We start from the raw sequence: 17,141 nt of genomic DNA, 5'->3' as shown, positions 1-17,141 counted from the left end.
GATAAGAACAAAAAAAAATTATAATAAATAGGTCAAGTGTAAGTACAAAGAATTTTAAAAAAATTGTTTGCAAAAACAAAAAAAGGAGATGCATAAAATTACAGATTTGCTATTATTACAATACCAAAACACTTGAGAAATTGATTAAAAAAAAAAAAGATTTACCATTTCTACATTTCATCGCTACAAAGAAAATGAGTTTCCTTTTTGTATATTACATAATTAGTCTTGGAATTATGGTAAAATTACCAAATTAAAATAAATTGGAATTATGGTAAAAAATTCCATGCAGTCGAAACATTTTGTTTATATTTAAAAATCCTTGATCCCACCGAGCGAAGCAGTGCTGACAGTTTGCTGGGATAACTCTATTAAAAAAACTGGGACATGAAAGCAAAGCCATCTCAATTCAGAAATGAATTCTCAGCAAAGAATCTCACGTGATGCAAAATCATTTTCAAGATGACCTTTGCCTGCCTTCAAGGCAGTGGGCACCCAAGGAAAGCCTGACCACCACGGAAGTAATGCTTCGGGATATTTTCTGGGTTTTGAACTAAGAAAAAAAAGAATATCAAGTGTCGTAGTGGTAAGAAGTCGGAATAAATAAACTCAAATTATAAAGATATTAGGAACAAAGCTGTTTGGTCGAGAGAGCCAACTATACATCCACAACCTCGTAATTTCTTGATATTGTCCCCTGCTTATTTTCTATGGCTTTTATCTAAAAAATAACCATACTAAATTTAAAAAAATATCAAAACTAGTTTAAACCGATCGGTTTAGGTTTAGTTTAGGTTCGGTTTGGTTATTTTATATTAAAAATCAAAAACTATATTATTTTTTGGTTTTTTTTGTAATTTCTAATGGATTTGGTTTCGATTTGGCTCGGTTTTTTGTTCTATTTTTTATTAATTTCGGTTTGATTCAACTCGGTTTTTCTATTTCAGGCTTATGAAACTGAACCGAACTAATTGTTTTTTTAAATATTCTAATTGGTTATTTTCATGATTTGATTTTTTTAGTTTTTTTTTCAATTTTTTTAATTTAATTGATTTTTTATTTTTTTTTCTCACCCCTTGCCTCGAACCATGTCAAAGTAAAGCACCATCTCGGGTCGGGTCCTCCGTCCTCAAGCTGTCGTCAACAAAAATTGGGAGGGAGTGGTCGGTCACACACGTGTTACTTGACGAGGTTTCATTGACAGAAGCCGAAGAAAACTCTAACGAGGGCGATGCATTATCTTGACCATATAATTCGACGGCAAAAATAATAAATAGATAAATAAAAAACAAGAATTGAAAGGCCAGGAGCCTAGTTGGATTTGATAAGAAAATCAAAGATATTTTTCAACCAATTATACATTTAAACAGCATAAAAATAATTAATATATATTCTTCCGAACAACAGCCAAGAGAAAAATTAAATGAAAATGAATCGGAAAACTCGAAATCCATCTAGAAACGGAGAAGGAAGAATAAGTCAATTCGGCGAGCATAGTTTCAAAGCATGAAAAACAAGCCAAGATTCTTTGCCCAAAGATGACGACAATTCAAAAGTCCTCAAGGACTGTGGAGACATGCAACCTTTCACCAGAAGCATCCGAATTCGCTTTCCTGCTTTGGAATTTCTTTTGGGCAAATTTGGCGGTCCATCGACGGTCATCTACAGCGTGAGGCATATTCTTTGTTTCTTTAGGAACCTCAAGCTAGCCCCTAATGTTGCATTACCTAATTCTCGATTGAGTCCCGAAATTGAACATTTTATCTATTAATTTGAATATTATCAATCCGGGTCCTTTTCCCGATTTATATTTACTTTCTCATCAGGTAGATTCCGAGATGTCTGGAGCATCTGGGATTTTATCCATGGATAAAATCTTCAATATGGAGACTTAATTGAAGATTGGCACGCAGGGCAGGGACTAAATTGATATTCTCCCTTTTGTAATTTTATTTTCATCTCTAGAAACTAAAAACAGGCTGGCAGCCACTATGTTGAAGCAGTGCTTAGCTTCCACAATTGCCCAATTCGTGGAAGAAAAATACCAGAGTACCATTTAGTTAATTGTAGTTTGTTTTTGTTGTTCGCTTTTGATAAAATTTGTTTTTTTTTTTTGCTTTAAATTCTTTATTTTAATATTTTAAAATCATTTTTATGGGATTGGTTTTAAAAATAAATTTTAAAAAATAATAAAATATTATTTTAAAATATTTTCAAATGAAAAAATACTTTAAACCAAACAAATAATTAAAGCTTGTTTGATATTGTAGTAACAATAACTTTTCAAAGTGTTTTTTCACTCGAATATATATCTAAATAATATTTTTTTATTTTTTAAATTTTATTTTTAACATAGTATATCAAAATAATTTAAAAATATAAAAAAATTAATTTTTAAAATTAATTTAAAAAATTTAGAAACACACGATAACCATATTTCTAAACAAGCTGATGTATTTGTAAATACATTTTAAGCACCGTTTGGGAACGCGGTACAAACTATATTCTACAAATTCAAAAATAAATTATATATTTTAAATTATTTTAATACACTAATTTAAAAAAAAATAAAATAAAAAAAATATTATTTTAATAAATTTTAATATAAAAAATATTTTAAAAAATAACTACAACTAACAACAAACAAGAACCCAGTGCTTAAAACGTGCATGTGATGAGAATGTACTCTGTAGCAAGACATGCTCCGAATAAACCTACGGTGATGGGTCTGATGGAGACAAGAAAACAGGTCATCCTTGCCGGCTGAGGCATTACCATGCGCGTGGAATGATCATACTGGATAATTGTGAATTATTGCACAAAATTAGAGGATTTTCTTTTGTAATTAAACTTCCAAAAATACTTTCGCAAGATTGAATGTGATAAATATTTATTTATGTCTTGAAAGCAACGTATAATTATAATAACATGGTATTCAAATATGATATTTCTGTCCAAATATTTTTTAATTAAAAATATATTAAAAAAAATTTATCTTTAGTTTTTTTATATAAAAAAAACCATTGAAAATCACTTAAAATAATCAATCTAATGTTTTTTCAAACAAAAAATTATTTAAAAATTACTTTAAAAAACAGGATTAACCATCTCACCAAACAAATCATAAATAAGTTGAAATTTTACATCAAAAAGGTAAATATAATTTGTCGGATCATTATAGATGGTGTGTTGATTATTTTGATAGGCAAACGTGGATATCAAGTTTCCTTAAATTTACGCAATGTGCTTCATCATTCAAACATTTCAACTTCGATTCCATATTTTCATAACAATCCTATATTTCCATGCAAATCATATAAAAAAATTAATAATATTTTTCTTGATGTTAATTTAATAATTTTTTGGACCTATCCTATGCAAATATCACTTAACACGTCATTTTGTTTAAAAAACTTTGATATGATATGATTTGTTTGATCGGATTTTTTAAAATATTTTTTATTGTCAATGTGGGTGTTTAGGCAGCATGTACATACCTCAACTAATTTTATAGACCCTGAAATTAACGATAAGATAAATCTCTAATAGCTTTGAGGTTTGTAAAATTTAAAGTCTTCTAGTATTTTTGCTAGCATAATAAAATACCCTTAAAAACAAAAACATTAAAACAAATTTACAGTTGCTTCTTTGTAATTTCATTATGGCCTTTTAGTTTACAAAAATATGAATGGAGAACAAATTAGTTTTTTAACAAATATAAAAATAATTAAAAAACAAAAATTAATTGCGCGAGCATTAGGTGGGGATACCCTCGCTCTTTGGACAATGCAAGTAGCATAATCCGACATTCAAATGCCATCTTTTGCGATGGAGTTGGAAGCATCATACGATCCTTCTCACGGTGGTTAGGAGTGTATGTATAATAGAGCGATGTTATGTTTGGGCGGGTTTCTTTTCTTTTCTTTTTTCTTTTTTTTATGTTAGCCTTGTCAAAAATTAAATATGTCTAGATAAATCTAAATTATTTTTTTATTTATTAAAATTATATAATTTTATTTTTCTATTTAAATCAAGTTTTGACTATATCACTCTATAGTGAGTTTTATAACAATTTTAATAATTATACTGTAAAAAAAAAAGAGTAATGAAATTAATTTGCTGTTTTGTTTTTTTAAAAAATTAAATTAATTAAACTCCAGCTGGTACTATTAGTAATTTAACGAAGACAACATCATTACTCACTCTAGTTAACTGTCCGCACCCTCATCCCTCCCTTTTCAAAAATCTGGAATAACAAACCACCCTTTCTCTCTCTAAAAAAAAACCAAAACTCTCTCTCTAGACACCAACTCACATTTATTTATTTTTAAATATACAAATCAAATAACACAGAGAGAAAACCTTTTAAAAAAAAAAATCATATCTCCAAAGCTCATTGCTTTCTAACAGAGATATATTAAATGAGTTGTTAATACAGGGAGAGGATAGGAGAGGAGAGGCATTTTTTTTTTGTTTTTTTGAAGAATAAAATGGATTCGCCGACGGCCTCAACGACGGAAGGATCGACGGCGAGGATAGTGACGTCGAGATCATCAGTAATTGAATCAATTCGAGGATGTGGGTTATCAGGCCTTAGAGTAAACAAAGAGGATTTGAAGAGGAAACTGTCGATGCCTAAATATCTGCGTCACGCAATTCGAGATTCAATCAATTCAAAGGATGTTAATGCCGCCGCTGACCGTTACCGAGAAGGAAATAGTGCTGGTCGTGAGGAGGCACCGGAGGGGCCTATGGTGGTGTTTGTGAATTCCAGAAGTGGTGGTAGGCATGGGCCTGAACTTAAAGAGAGGCTTCAGCAATTAATGGGAGAGGAGCAGGTAATGCATTGTGTTTTCCCCCCTTTTCCCAGTGTGTCGTTTTGAGGATTATTTTGCGTCGTCTTGATTTGTTGGTTATTGTTGTTGTTGAAAATAAATTAATATTTTTTTTTTGAATTGAGCAGTGAAGATTTAGTGAAAAAAAGGATGATTAAAAATTAATTAATCATGATAGACTGCTCCTGCTGGTTTCGCATGGGATTTTTGTTTTTCTTCTTCTTCTTTTCTTAATAATTATAGTTAGTTTTAGTTCTGAAAGTTTTCTAGTTAATGTAGCAGTAAAAAAATCAGCTTAAACATGGGTTTAGCCGAGTTAAATAGAAAGTAAAGAAAGGCAATGAAAAAATAATTATTAACAGGCTGGTTGACTAGTTTTAGTTAATATGATTATAGAAAGTTGGGGTTTTGAATAAGTAATGATTTGCAATGCAGGTTTTTGATCTAAGCGATGTGAGGCCTAATGAATTTGTGGAGTATGGTTTGGGATGTTTAGAGAAGTTGGCCGGCCTTGGTGATTTTTGTGCCAAAGATACTCGTGACAAGTTGAGAATTTTGGTAATAAATGGACCTTTTCTTGATCTGTACAAAAATGGTCATGGTAACGATGCTGTTTCCTGGATGTGTGTTATTTGAGAAATTCTTGGATGATTGAACAGGTTGCGGGAGGTGATGGTACGGTTGGTTGGGTGTTAGGAAGTCTCACAGAACTTCATAGGCAGGGTAGGGAGCCTGTTCCTCCTGTAGCTGTCATCCCTCTTGGTACTGGAAATGACCTGTCAAGGAGTTTTGGTTGGGTAAGCTTCTCGTTTACGTTAAATTTTGAGTTTTCTGACTTTATCTTGCGCTGTTAAATTGTGATCTTGAATGATTTTTTTCAGGGTGGTTCGTTCCCTTTTGCCTGGAAATCAGCTGTCAAAAGATCACTTCTCAGGGCCATCACTGGTCCAGTGTGCCGTCTAGATAGGTAAGCTTTCTCTTATGTTGCAAGCTGCTCCTATGTTATTAACAAAAAAAATGTATTTCCGTTGTTAAGTTCTTTTCATTTTATCTAGAAGTCGATAATTCCTTGACAGCTGCCAGTATTCAAGTGCTCGATGCTTTGTTTACTTTAAAAGAAATCCTTATTCTTGGGAATCACATAATGTGGGGACAATTGTGGCCATTTTGTAGCTTGGAGATACCTCTTTGTGCATTAACCTTGCAGCTGATGTTTTCCCTGATTTGCCACTGCTTAGCACTCGGTTTTTGTGGGTAGTTCTAATTTTATCTGTTAAGACGTGGTATCTTGGCATTTTTTGCTGGTTTTCGGTTTCTGTTGTGATTTTGTGCCCTTGAAGATTCCTCTTGTGCACATCCCTTCTAATTCTTTGCAGCTTGAATCGTCTTGTGCTGTTAACAAATCTTGTACCTTTGCAAGAAGTCTTGTTCGGTAATAGGCGTGGCTTGATTATGGCTTTTCAATATAACTAGCACTTATAAACACTACCTTTTTGATGATGCAGTTGGCATCTTCTAATGTCAATGCCAAGAGGAGAAGTGGTGGATCCGCCCCATTCCCTGAAATCCACAGACGAATGTTCCCTTGATCAGGTAGTGGATTGTCCTGCTCCAAACTTAATTATTTTTATTATTATGACTTTTCATTTTCATGTTACCGTCTGGTTTTACGATGCTGATGGGTATTATCATTGTCAAGGGCTAGGATGACCTTTGGATGAGTTAGCTTACTCTACAGACCCATGCTAGTTAACGGGATAGAGGGAAGGATTTCTAATTTATCAGGAAATGTGTTTTGGACCTGGGAAATTTCTGGATCTGAGTGCTACTTAATGAGATACTTTTGAAACATGCTAGATTTGCTAGCATAAAAAGAAGGCCTATAATCACCTTTCATAAGTGAAAAATATGAACATTGATCTTAAGAATTTCTGAAGGCACATGTATCTTGGAAAGAATGGTAATATTATATATTTAGAATCAAGTAATATTATTAAAAACAATTTTAAGGACTTCAACCTTACATTTAACAAAGATCATTCAAGCCCTTATTTTGTCTGAATGAATCCTCCTTTCATCATGTGCTGCCTCATCTAGGGTCATGTGCCTGTCTCATCTGCAAAAGAATGTGCCATTCATCCCCCCCACCTCCACCTTTTAACACCCACACATGCACTCAAACAAAGGTGTGGGGATCCATGGATTTAAAAGAACAAATACATGTCTAAAGGGAGGACATCTCGTTTCTCATTATCAATTGAAAGTCAGTCTCTTTGATAGTTTAATCTTGTGATGTTGATATGCTGATCTATTGGTACAAATCTGGTATCTGAGAGATTGACACTTTCTTTTGAGTGCAGGGTTTAACAATTGAAGGGGAGCTGCCTGAGAAAGTGAATTGCTATGAAGGAGTGTTTTATAATTACTTCAGCATAGGTATGCCAATATGCTCTAGAGTGGCTGTTAATGTTGTGCACGTATGGCTTTAGCTTGGTTTTAGAGATTTGTCATTTTTGAATTTGAACTCAACAACTTCTTGTGTTGATGAGAGTCTCAACTGATGAACTGAAACAAGAATGCTCTATTCTCAAACAATCTGTTGCTTTGGTTCTTCTGATATGATTCTTTTATTTGCTTCCTTTTTTGTGCCCATTTGTTCTTCAGCATGTTATCTCATTGGTTCTTATGTTATATATTGTTTGTTCATGAGATAGAAAACTAGGCAGTGAATGTGGAACCATATTTCATCAATTAACTCAAATAAGAATCCTATGACATTTAAAAAGAAAGATAAACTTCATTTGCTAAGACTTCCTTCATGACTTCAAAAATTTTGCTCCAAATGACAACCTTGCAGGTCTGTGCTTGTGATGAATCTTTGTATTTTGTTGTGCTCTTTAGGTTGCTTTTAAGTTTATTGTTTGTTCGCACAGGAATGGATGCTCAAGTTGCCTATGGCTTCCATCATTTACGCAATGAAAAGCCTTACCTTGCACAAGGTCCTATTTCAAACAAGGTTTGATCAAATCTTCCTGTTACTTTAAATATGAATTTGCACTTGTTTTACCTTGGTAAAACCCCGTAAATATGAATTCTTTGATTGCACTTGTACTTTGGGACCAACTAAACAGAAACCTGGACTGTCGTCGTTGGATAGATGTAGTATTAAATTATGATGATGGTGAGAAAGTGAAATATAATCTCCATATTTTGCTAGAGCTCTGTTCTTGATACATTTGTACCATTCCATTAAGAGTGTGTTTGGTATTGCGGTAGCTGTTGTGGTTGTGGTTTGAAAAAAGTTGTTTTATAAAAAGTACTTTTAGTTGAGGTTGGTTTGAAAAAATAGGTGTTTGGTTAAAACTGTGGTTGAAATTGAGGTTGAAAAAAAAGTAGTTTAATGTGTTTGGTTAAGAATGCTTTTAAAATTGAGGTTATAAAATAATTTTAAAAAATATATATTAATATTGATGGTTTTAAATTTAAATATTGTAGAATTAATTACTCCTATTACATCATGAAATAAATAATACTTTATATAAAGTATTTTTTTATTATTCCATTAAACTATTTGCAATTCCATCATGTATAAATTTCATCCGACAAAAACTACAGTTTTCATGACTTGCAACAAATTCATAAATATAATATGGTGGTTGACGCGCACCAACACATTCGATAGTTTTTTATTATTCCATTAAAAAGATAAAAAATTATAAAAAATAATTAATTAAAAAAACACACAATTCTAAATATCACAAAAACCTATTCATAATTACCACCTAATTTCAAAACATAAATCAAAGTGTTAGGTCCACACATATAATCCAAAATCGATTATTTTTTTTATATATAATAAAACTAATTAATTATTAATACCTTTTTATTTTAAAAATTATTTATTTATTCTCTATGTATTTTCTTGGAAATGAATTAAAAAATAAAAAATATTTTTTATAAATAATACATAAAATAAATTAATTTTTTAAATAAATTTTATACGAGAAATATATCTCTTTTCCAAAGCTATCATAATTTTTTCTAAAATAATAATAAGATGTTGCCATTACCATACTTATTTAATATAAAAATATCATTAAAAAAAATGACATCAACTAATCTGGAATCTCTGCATTCAAAAGCTTTTCTTTTTTTATTCTCATTCTTTACTTTCCACGTTTTCTAATCAGCAACCACGGCAAAAGCAAGACAGCCTTGCTTCTGCATTCTTGCGTTTGGAACACATATTTATGTGGGACCCATGCATCAAAAAATGTGGCCTATTGTTTACCAAACATATTGTAATTGTGAACGCAACTAAACGTGGACGCAACCACGTAAACAAACACAGTCTAAAATTGCTTGTGCCAGACTAATATTTTGAAATTGCAAAAAATTGAAAATCTTGAGAAGAAAAGAAATATTGAAGTCAAATAAAATATATCTAACCCACATTCCATTTTTGAACACATACTAATTTTTAAATTTTTTTCCATTTAGAAATAAAGATTCAGCTGCAAAGGTTTCATGTTTCTATTGTTTGATGAACTTCACAGAAGCTGTAGAAAGGTCATCCAATTGTGTTGTTTATTGAGCCATTCATGTTATCCTCTTGCACTTATAGGTATGATAAGAAGTTATATGTAGGGTCAAAAAGTTACCATAGAGTTGATGGAGAATGAATAATGACCACCAGGATAATACTTGATTGCTTAGTTTATATGATTATTCCAGGTTTTAGTGTTTATTGTTTCTTATTTGGTGGCTAAAGTAGCTCTAACTAGGGTTAGGAGTTGAAGCACTACATCATTCAATATAGCTGAGCCATTGAGTGTGCTTAACTTTTAACATTATTTCCACTGTGATTAGTGAAACAGATGTTTTTCGAGCATGTCGATGAGGCATCATTTTTTTAAAACTTCTAAACCTAGTCTAGGGTTCAATAGTTTTTAGTAATATTGATATTTGATACCATACTGTGTTTGATCTGTTGTTGCAGTTGATCTACTCTGGATACACTTGCACTCAGGGTTGGTTCCTCACACCTTGCATAAGTGATCCAAGTTTGAGGTTAGACATATCAGAACTTAAGTTGGTTTTATACCATTTATTTTGAACATGTTTTGTTTCTCTTCGCTGTTCTAATACTTAATGACTAGAATAATGTTTGGATTCATTGCTTAGTTTGTAAAATTTCTTGGCTCGCAACCTTAAAGGTGCAAGTCTGAGTCTTGAGAGCAGTCGCTTAATGCAACAATGCTGAAGGGTAGGACTGTCTCCATATTCTAACACCCAGAATCCCACTACTATGGGTCTACAACTAGTTTTAATGACCTTGTAACTAGGATTATAGTTCAATTTGTCGTAGTGATGGATGACTTTTTTTTTTCTTTTCATTTTTTTAAATTATTATTATTATTGTGTTTATTAACTCAAGGAATATACTCTGATTAACTTTTGTTTCACTAGAAAATGTTCCCTTGCAATATTTGACCACTGTTTCTAAATCTCATACCACGCTAACCTTATCAGTAATTTTCAGAACTTTATGTTCCTTTATATATTTCTACATTTTTCATGTGCAACCATTGGTACTGCCTCACAGCAGTTCCCTTGGAAATATGGGTGCCAAAGATTTTCATTTTAAATAGTAGTTGCTGAAATGGTCATGCTTTGGATATTTGATTCTTTTCCTTCTCATTATTATTATTGTTGTTGTTGTTGTTGTTCTTTTATCAAATATATTTGACTGTATACAAGTTAGTTTTTCTTATCATCTTATCTAATATATTTGACTGTATTCAAGTTACTTTTTCTTGTTTATAAATTCATTTTTTTTATGGAATCGCCTCCTCATTCGTTTTTTATGGAATCTCCTTATAAAATATTTTTGACTGTATGCAAGCTAGCTTTTGTTTTTTATTTATTCATTTTTTATGGAATTTTCTTTATGCATTGTTAATGTTTGGTACAAAATTGTATGACAATATGTTGCCTTGATCATTTATATGATGATATAACATTTAATGGCTGCAGGGGACTCAAGAATATCATCAGGATGCATGTTAAGAAGGTCAATTGCTCAGAATGGGAGCAGATACCTGTTCCTAAAAGGTAAGAGTGTGATTGATGCAATTTCTATTGAGATACTTAATGATTAAAGTAACTAGATGCTTCTGAGCACTATCTTTTCTTTTTCTTTTTTGTTTCAGCCATCCATAACTGTATACTCAATTTCATAAACGCATGCAAGTGTTTTGTCTGACCCAAATATTTCTTTTGTTTCTTTTTTTTTCCCGTTGCTGGAGATATTTTGCTAATCTTACTCTTTGACATCAAACATACAGCACCTCATTCTTTTACCCTTTATGTGCTATCTGGTTATAATTAATTTACTCTCACTTGTTCTTTCTTCCAGTGTGAGGGCAATCGTTGCCTTAAATCTTCACAGTTATGCAAGTGGAAGAAATCCATGGGGTAGCCCAAAACCAGAGTATTTGGAAAAGGTATCACATATCTGTTCTCTGAGATTATTTTTCCACACTAAACAATTTGTTCTATGGATTTTGTTATGTGCTATTTACTACCTGAAACTGCTGTAAAATATCTCCATATGACACCTGCGATTCTATTACTTGGATTACCTTTTGTTGAAAGGTTACAAGGTTAAAAAACAGTGATAAATTATTACAAGAGTAATTATTAGATGAGTAATTTTTAAGGCTGCGAATGTGGGTGTAAAAGCGACTTTTTAAAGTTTTTTGGTATGAGGTTCAAAAAAACGAATGTATTGATTGATGGGGCCAATTAAAATTAAATATAAATAATGTATGTTAGAGGATTCCACCAACAAGGGGCAAGTAAAAGAGGGGAAAATGGGTTATATAAGTTTTAGGAAGAGAGTAAAAAAAGTAGAATCTCTCTAGTTTCTTACAGTAAACAACCTTAATCGTTACCCTTGAAGTATATAACCCCATTACCCCAAACCAAACATAACCTTGGAGATAATTGAAACTTGTTCTCATGCTTGGCTAAAATTATGCTTGCTTACTTTTCTGATTCCCAAGAATGATTTATCATTTATATTTTTTTTATTTTCCAGAAAGGCTTTGTGGAGGCTCATGTTGATGATGGCCTCTTAGAAATTTTTGGCTTAAAGCAAGGATGGCATGCATCATTCGTCATGGTTGAACTCATCTCTGCCAAACACATAGCCCAGGTATTGTAGTCAATTGAAACTTGATAAATTTAGTGCATGCTTAAACAAGCTATTTGGAACCAATTTTCTATTGTAATTGAATTCAATTATAGTGTTCAATTTGAATTTAATTGATAAATAAGTTGAAATCACATGTCTATTTGCAAAAGAGAAAATTCAATTCATTTTGTTTTCTTTATTAACCATATTACCTTAATCTTATTCCTTCAAAAGTCTCTCATAAAAGAAATGGGTAAATGAGTATTTTGAGGAAGCTAGTTTTAATATTAATATCTCCTCTTTAGTGTAGTCAATCAGAAAGGATGGCTCTGACTTATTTTTGTATTATTTTTAGAGATTGAATTCCATTTGGAATTTAATTCTTGACACTTCAAATAATTTCAAACACGAGTTTTTATTAAAATCTCTTAATTGAATTCAATTCAAAGGGTTCCAAACAGTCTGAAAATGTTTTAAAGTATAAATTAAGATTTAGTTGCCATCACAATCCCTAGTATGTTATGTTGGTTTGGAGTGTCATAATATATGATCCCTGGATCTTTCTTTATTTAATTGATCTGTCAGTTGGATCTTATCAAATAAATTAGTAGATCCTAAACTTTTAAGAGATTGTGCTATGTTCATCTGAGAGACAAGAATATATAAAATGTTGTCAACCATGAATCTATATTTTGAAATTTTTATTTTGTGTGTGTTAACTGTTTAGGTATGCATGTGTTAGTGTGCCTTTGGGCATTACTTTTGTATGAATTGTATCGCTGTACAATATTTGGTTGAAAATTTTGATGGATCGAATTTATATTTTGGTCAAGGTTTTACCAGTTATAATTTAATGTTAGAAGCTATTGACGTCCAAACTGCCATTTTTCAATCTTAGTTCACAGTTGCTAATCACGTACATTGGAGTTCTTGAATGCTTGACGCAGGCTGCCGTTGTGTTACTTTTGAGGGTTGAACCCCACACCGTTGTTGAAGTTATGCTCTCATTTTCACAAGTTGTGTGTTGGTATCTTTCAGGCTGCAGCAATACGATTGGAAGTGAGGGGTGGGGAATGGAAAGATGCATTTATGCAGATGGATGGCGAACCCTGGAAGCAGCCCATGAGCAAGGAATACTCGTCATTTGTAGAAATTAAGAGAGTCCCTTTTCATTCTCTCATGGTTAATGGAGATTAGGCTTCCAGGGTGGCCTTTGGTTTAGGTTGGTATCCTTCAAGGGGGTCTTTTCCTTGGGGCTGAAATCACTACCAAGCATTGTGTCCAGCCATGAGGCATGTATATTGTATTATTTGTCAAATTTCTAGCTATTCGAAATTCATTAATGGTCAATAATTTTTCTCCTTTTTAGTTTTGGACAGCTCCTGCACGCTATTTGTGATACTGTTTATGACACTTACCAGGTGCTTAATTATGGATTTGTAAGTCACGATAATCAATTGAAAAGTGATCGTCCATGGTACTCTGTTTCTTTTACTCTCTTTGTTTTATTTGTCATTACAATGCCATCCATGTCCCTGCGGTTTTATTTAACAACAAAGCCACGAGTGATGGTGTTCTTATGGGTGCCTTCGTGTGTTGCGGAAGAGTTTGCCTGCAGCGACGACATCATCTCTGGAACCCCTTGTGAAAAGAGCCAGCCTCGTTCGAAAATCGGAGGCTGCCATGGATATGCAGCTCTCTGCTATTTCTGGAGCCGATGGGTTCAAATTAGGAAGTACACCTGCCTCATAGTATCTTCTTCCCTGTCAAGTACTGACGGTAGTGGCTCGACAAGAGAAAGGACAGGAAAGGAATGCTCTTCTACTATGCCATTAGTTGTCGCGAAATCTGTAGACTTGTGGGTCATGGAAAATGCATGCCAGCAAGCTTCTGCTATAAATATAATATGGCAATGAATCGACATGGTTGTCCCTCTGTACATGCGATGTTCTTTTGTAAATTAAGAAAATCCTAACTTGACTTGTTAATAACATTGTGATTTCGATGAATCAAATTGAAATTACAATAATCAAAGGCCGCCAACATGTTTAAGTAAAATCAGAGTATGAAAAAAATAAATAAAAATAATAGTGTTATTTTCACTTCATTAATATTTATAATACAAACTTTATATACACAGTTACACACACACACTGTTAACGGTGGGCAAAACTGGAGCTACCTCTTATGATATTTTAATGCGTCGTATATATGACTATTTTTTTATTATTAGAGAAGTAGCTATAAAATTAAGTAGGTGTTTTTTTATTTTAAAAACTAAATTTTAATCTACTTTCATATAAAAACATCTCAAAAACATTTTTATAACCTTAATAAACCAACTCCTCAACTCAAAATACCTTTAAAATCAATTAAAAAAATAAAATCTATTTTTTTCAACCCTGATCCATTTTTTTTCCAGCAACATGAAAGTTTAAAAATACCTTAATGACAGTTATCTCTTCAAGATGAATACTTCAACACCATTTTTTTTTTATTTTTTTATCAACAAAATCCGACAAACCAACTTTTTTTTCTCTCTCCCTTATCACTTTTTAGAACCAAATTGCTTAATTATCAAACTATAGGAATAAAAAAAAATTGAAAACAATCATAAGGCAAAATTTTCCAAAAAAAAACACTGGACACCACGTTTTTTTTAGAGAAGGGTTGCCCTTTTACCTGATTTTCAATTTTGGCCCCTCATTTTTTATTTTTCACAAACTAGAAGGGCTATTTTAGTTTTTTTTTAAATAGTAAAATGATGAAGGGACTTTCATTCTTTTCTCTCTTTTTTTTTTTGTTAATTCACCATTAAAAACACTTCTATTTTTTGGTTTGATAAATTATTTTTTAAAAATAAAAAGCTATTTGCGCATATGGTAAAAGCACCAATGTGTGGGTGGTGCCTATGCATTTTGGATTGCGTGATTAGCTCCTCTGGTGACTGAAATTGTCCTTTCCTGATGGCACGACACATGTTGGCAGAAAAGGAATGATTTGTCATTAGTGGATTTTTCTCTCTCTCTCCTTCCCCAAAAAAATATTTTTTGGTCCCTTTTTGTTTTTTAACTATTTTAACTTTGGTTTTTATTATTTTGATATTTAATTTTTGTTATTGATCCTTTTATAAGAAAATTTTTTGTTTTTAATTTCAACCTTTAATCTTAATTTGTCACATTGTTTTTATTTTGTTCTTATTCTTTTGATTTTAGATTTTTTTCCTTGACTCTTTAATATTAATTTTACTGATTTTCCATTTTATTCTCCAATCCAAACTTATGATATATAATTTTTTACAATTTAATTCTAATTCTTTTGATTTTTTTGATTTTTTTATTAAAATTATTATTCTTTTCAATTTAACTCTCAAATAAAAGATTTGTTGTTGCACTCTAATTTATTTTGATTTTTAAGTCTCATTATTTTAATTGCTATTTTTTTTTTATCTTGAATCTTTTTGTTTATTTTTTTATAATCTCATCCTTCAATGTTTTATTTTGTTGGGATTAAAATTTTATGATTTTTCATATATGGTGCTTTTGATATGATAACCAACAGGGGCTGATAGTTCTTTTTTTTTTTTTACTTATTTTCTTTTTTGATTTCATCGTTCATCATTTAAAAAAAACAATTTATTTTGTGTTTTTTTTTTCAATTTTTTTCGACCAGGTTATCTCGATCTCATGATCTAGGATATGAATTTGACGAGTTAACCCGAACTAACTCACCACTTAATTTTCAAATTATATGTCTATCATACTAGCTCGAGTTGATTCACACTAGTTTTTAATTGTCATTTTTCATTATTTCATATTTAATTGGTTGAAAATTAAACGAAACTGTTTTTCTACTCCAGGATAAAAGTTTTTTTTCCTAGTTATCGTCATCACTTTTGTTTTTAATTTTTATTTGCTTGCTATCATTCTGTTTTTTCCCTCTCTGATTCAAATAAAACTAGCTTATTTGACTGGTCAGGACTATAACTTGAGTCATATGATTTTTTTTAGAATATATTTACAATGCCTAAATATTTTATAGAAAAAATAACATCATTTCTTCACTCTTGGATAAAAGTTTTTTTTTTCCAGTTATCTTGATTGTTGTTTTTTCAATTTTTGTTTGCTTGATATCATTACTTTTTTTTTTCTCTCATTGATTCAAACAAAACTTAATTGGTTGGTGACTATAACTTAAATTATTAGATTTGTTAAAAAATAATTTTAAAACACCTAAATATTTTATTGAAAAAATGACATGTATCCACGACACAGCGCAGGACCATGCCTAGGACAAGTTATACGACAGCAGTGAAAAAAAAAAAGAACAAAAAAAGAAAGAAAGAAAAACACGGTGCAAATCGACAATACAATTGTGTCCTGAGAGATAGTGTTTTCTTGATCCCTTTTAACCTTTTTTTTTATATTAATTTTTATTAAGTCACAAAAATTTGACATTTTTTCCTTTTTAAATTTTGAGGATTCTATTCCTAGAGACACAACAACATATCTTCTTCACTAAAATGGCGATGCCGAGGCAACTGACTCAGAAGCCTTTGCTTATGTTATTCCCTGAACAGCTTAAGCTGTACCACCGATATTTCGGGACTCCCTCAAGAAATTTGGCCCTCAAAAAGATTTGGCCACAACAAACACCAGAAAACTTGTTCCATCAATGCCAGCGAGCCAGCTCTCTTTATGATTGATCACACAGGTGTCAACCCAGCGTTGAATTTGGAGTGGTTGAGAAATACAGGTGAGTTCGGGTGAGAATGAACGCTCCATTAATTCTAGTTGTAGTGCAACCGAATATACAGAATTAATGGTGGGCAGTTTGAGGGAAGATTTCAGCAAAATAATGAAAGTAACCGAAGATCATCGGCAGGAGAGATCCACACAAAACAATTACCACCATAAAGATCAGCTTTTAAACCACGAGAATCCACGTCTACCACCAGTGGTAAGAGATCAGGAGGAGGAGGAATTTAGTTTCGTATGCGCAAATCCTTCAGGACCCTTGATATCTCCAGAAGATATATTCCACAATGGTATGATTAGGCCGATTTACACTTTATGCAACCGTGATGATCTCCTGTTTGCCGAGGATGT

At 31.8% G+C, this 17,141-nt stretch overlaps 1 protein-coding gene across 1 annotated transcript; it reads left to right on the top strand.

Annotated features, from left to right (window-relative positions):
- Positions 1-4,221: 4,221 nt before the first annotated feature.
- LOC133674534 (diacylglycerol kinase 3-like) lies at positions 4,222-13,527 on the top strand. Its single transcript, XM_062095697.1, has 12 exons — positions 4,222-4,838; positions 5,271-5,393; positions 5,495-5,632; positions 5,717-5,802; positions 6,341-6,428; positions 7,196-7,271; positions 7,769-7,851; positions 9,835-9,905; positions 10,872-10,949; positions 11,254-11,341; positions 11,938-12,054; positions 13,072-13,527. Exons 1-12 carry the CDS (start codon positions 4,491-4,493, stop codon positions 13,228-13,230), a joined length of 1,455 nt encoding a protein of 484 aa, XP_061951681.1. The 5' UTR covers positions 4,222-4,490; the 3' UTR covers positions 13,231-13,527.
- The last annotated feature ends 3,614 nt before the right edge of the window (positions 13,528-17,141 follow it).

This window comes from Populus nigra, chromosome 15 (genome assembly GCF_951802175.1).
Source record: "Populus nigra chromosome 15, ddPopNigr1.1, whole genome shotgun sequence".
NCBI classification, from domain to species: domain Eukaryota; kingdom Viridiplantae; phylum Streptophyta; class Magnoliopsida; order Malpighiales; family Salicaceae; genus Populus; species Populus nigra.
The sequence above is the reverse complement of the archived record's forward strand: the minus strand, read 5'-3'. Positions and strand labels throughout refer to the sequence as shown.

Bases quoted from the DNA above. Each gene is read 5' to 3' on its own strand.
- LOC133674534 (XM_062095697.1), top strand. From the start codon at position 4,491: ATGGATTCGCCGACGGCCTCAACGACGGAAGGATCGACGGCGAGGATA. The intron at 5,394-5,494 runs GTAATAAATGGA...ATGATTGAACAG, and splicing joins GTGACAAGTTGAGAATTTTG to GTTGCGGGAGGTGATGGTAC. The intron at 5,633-5,716 runs GTAAGCTTCTCG...GATTTTTTTCAG, and splicing joins TGTCAAGGAGTTTTGGTTGG to GGTGGTTCGTTCCCTTTTGC.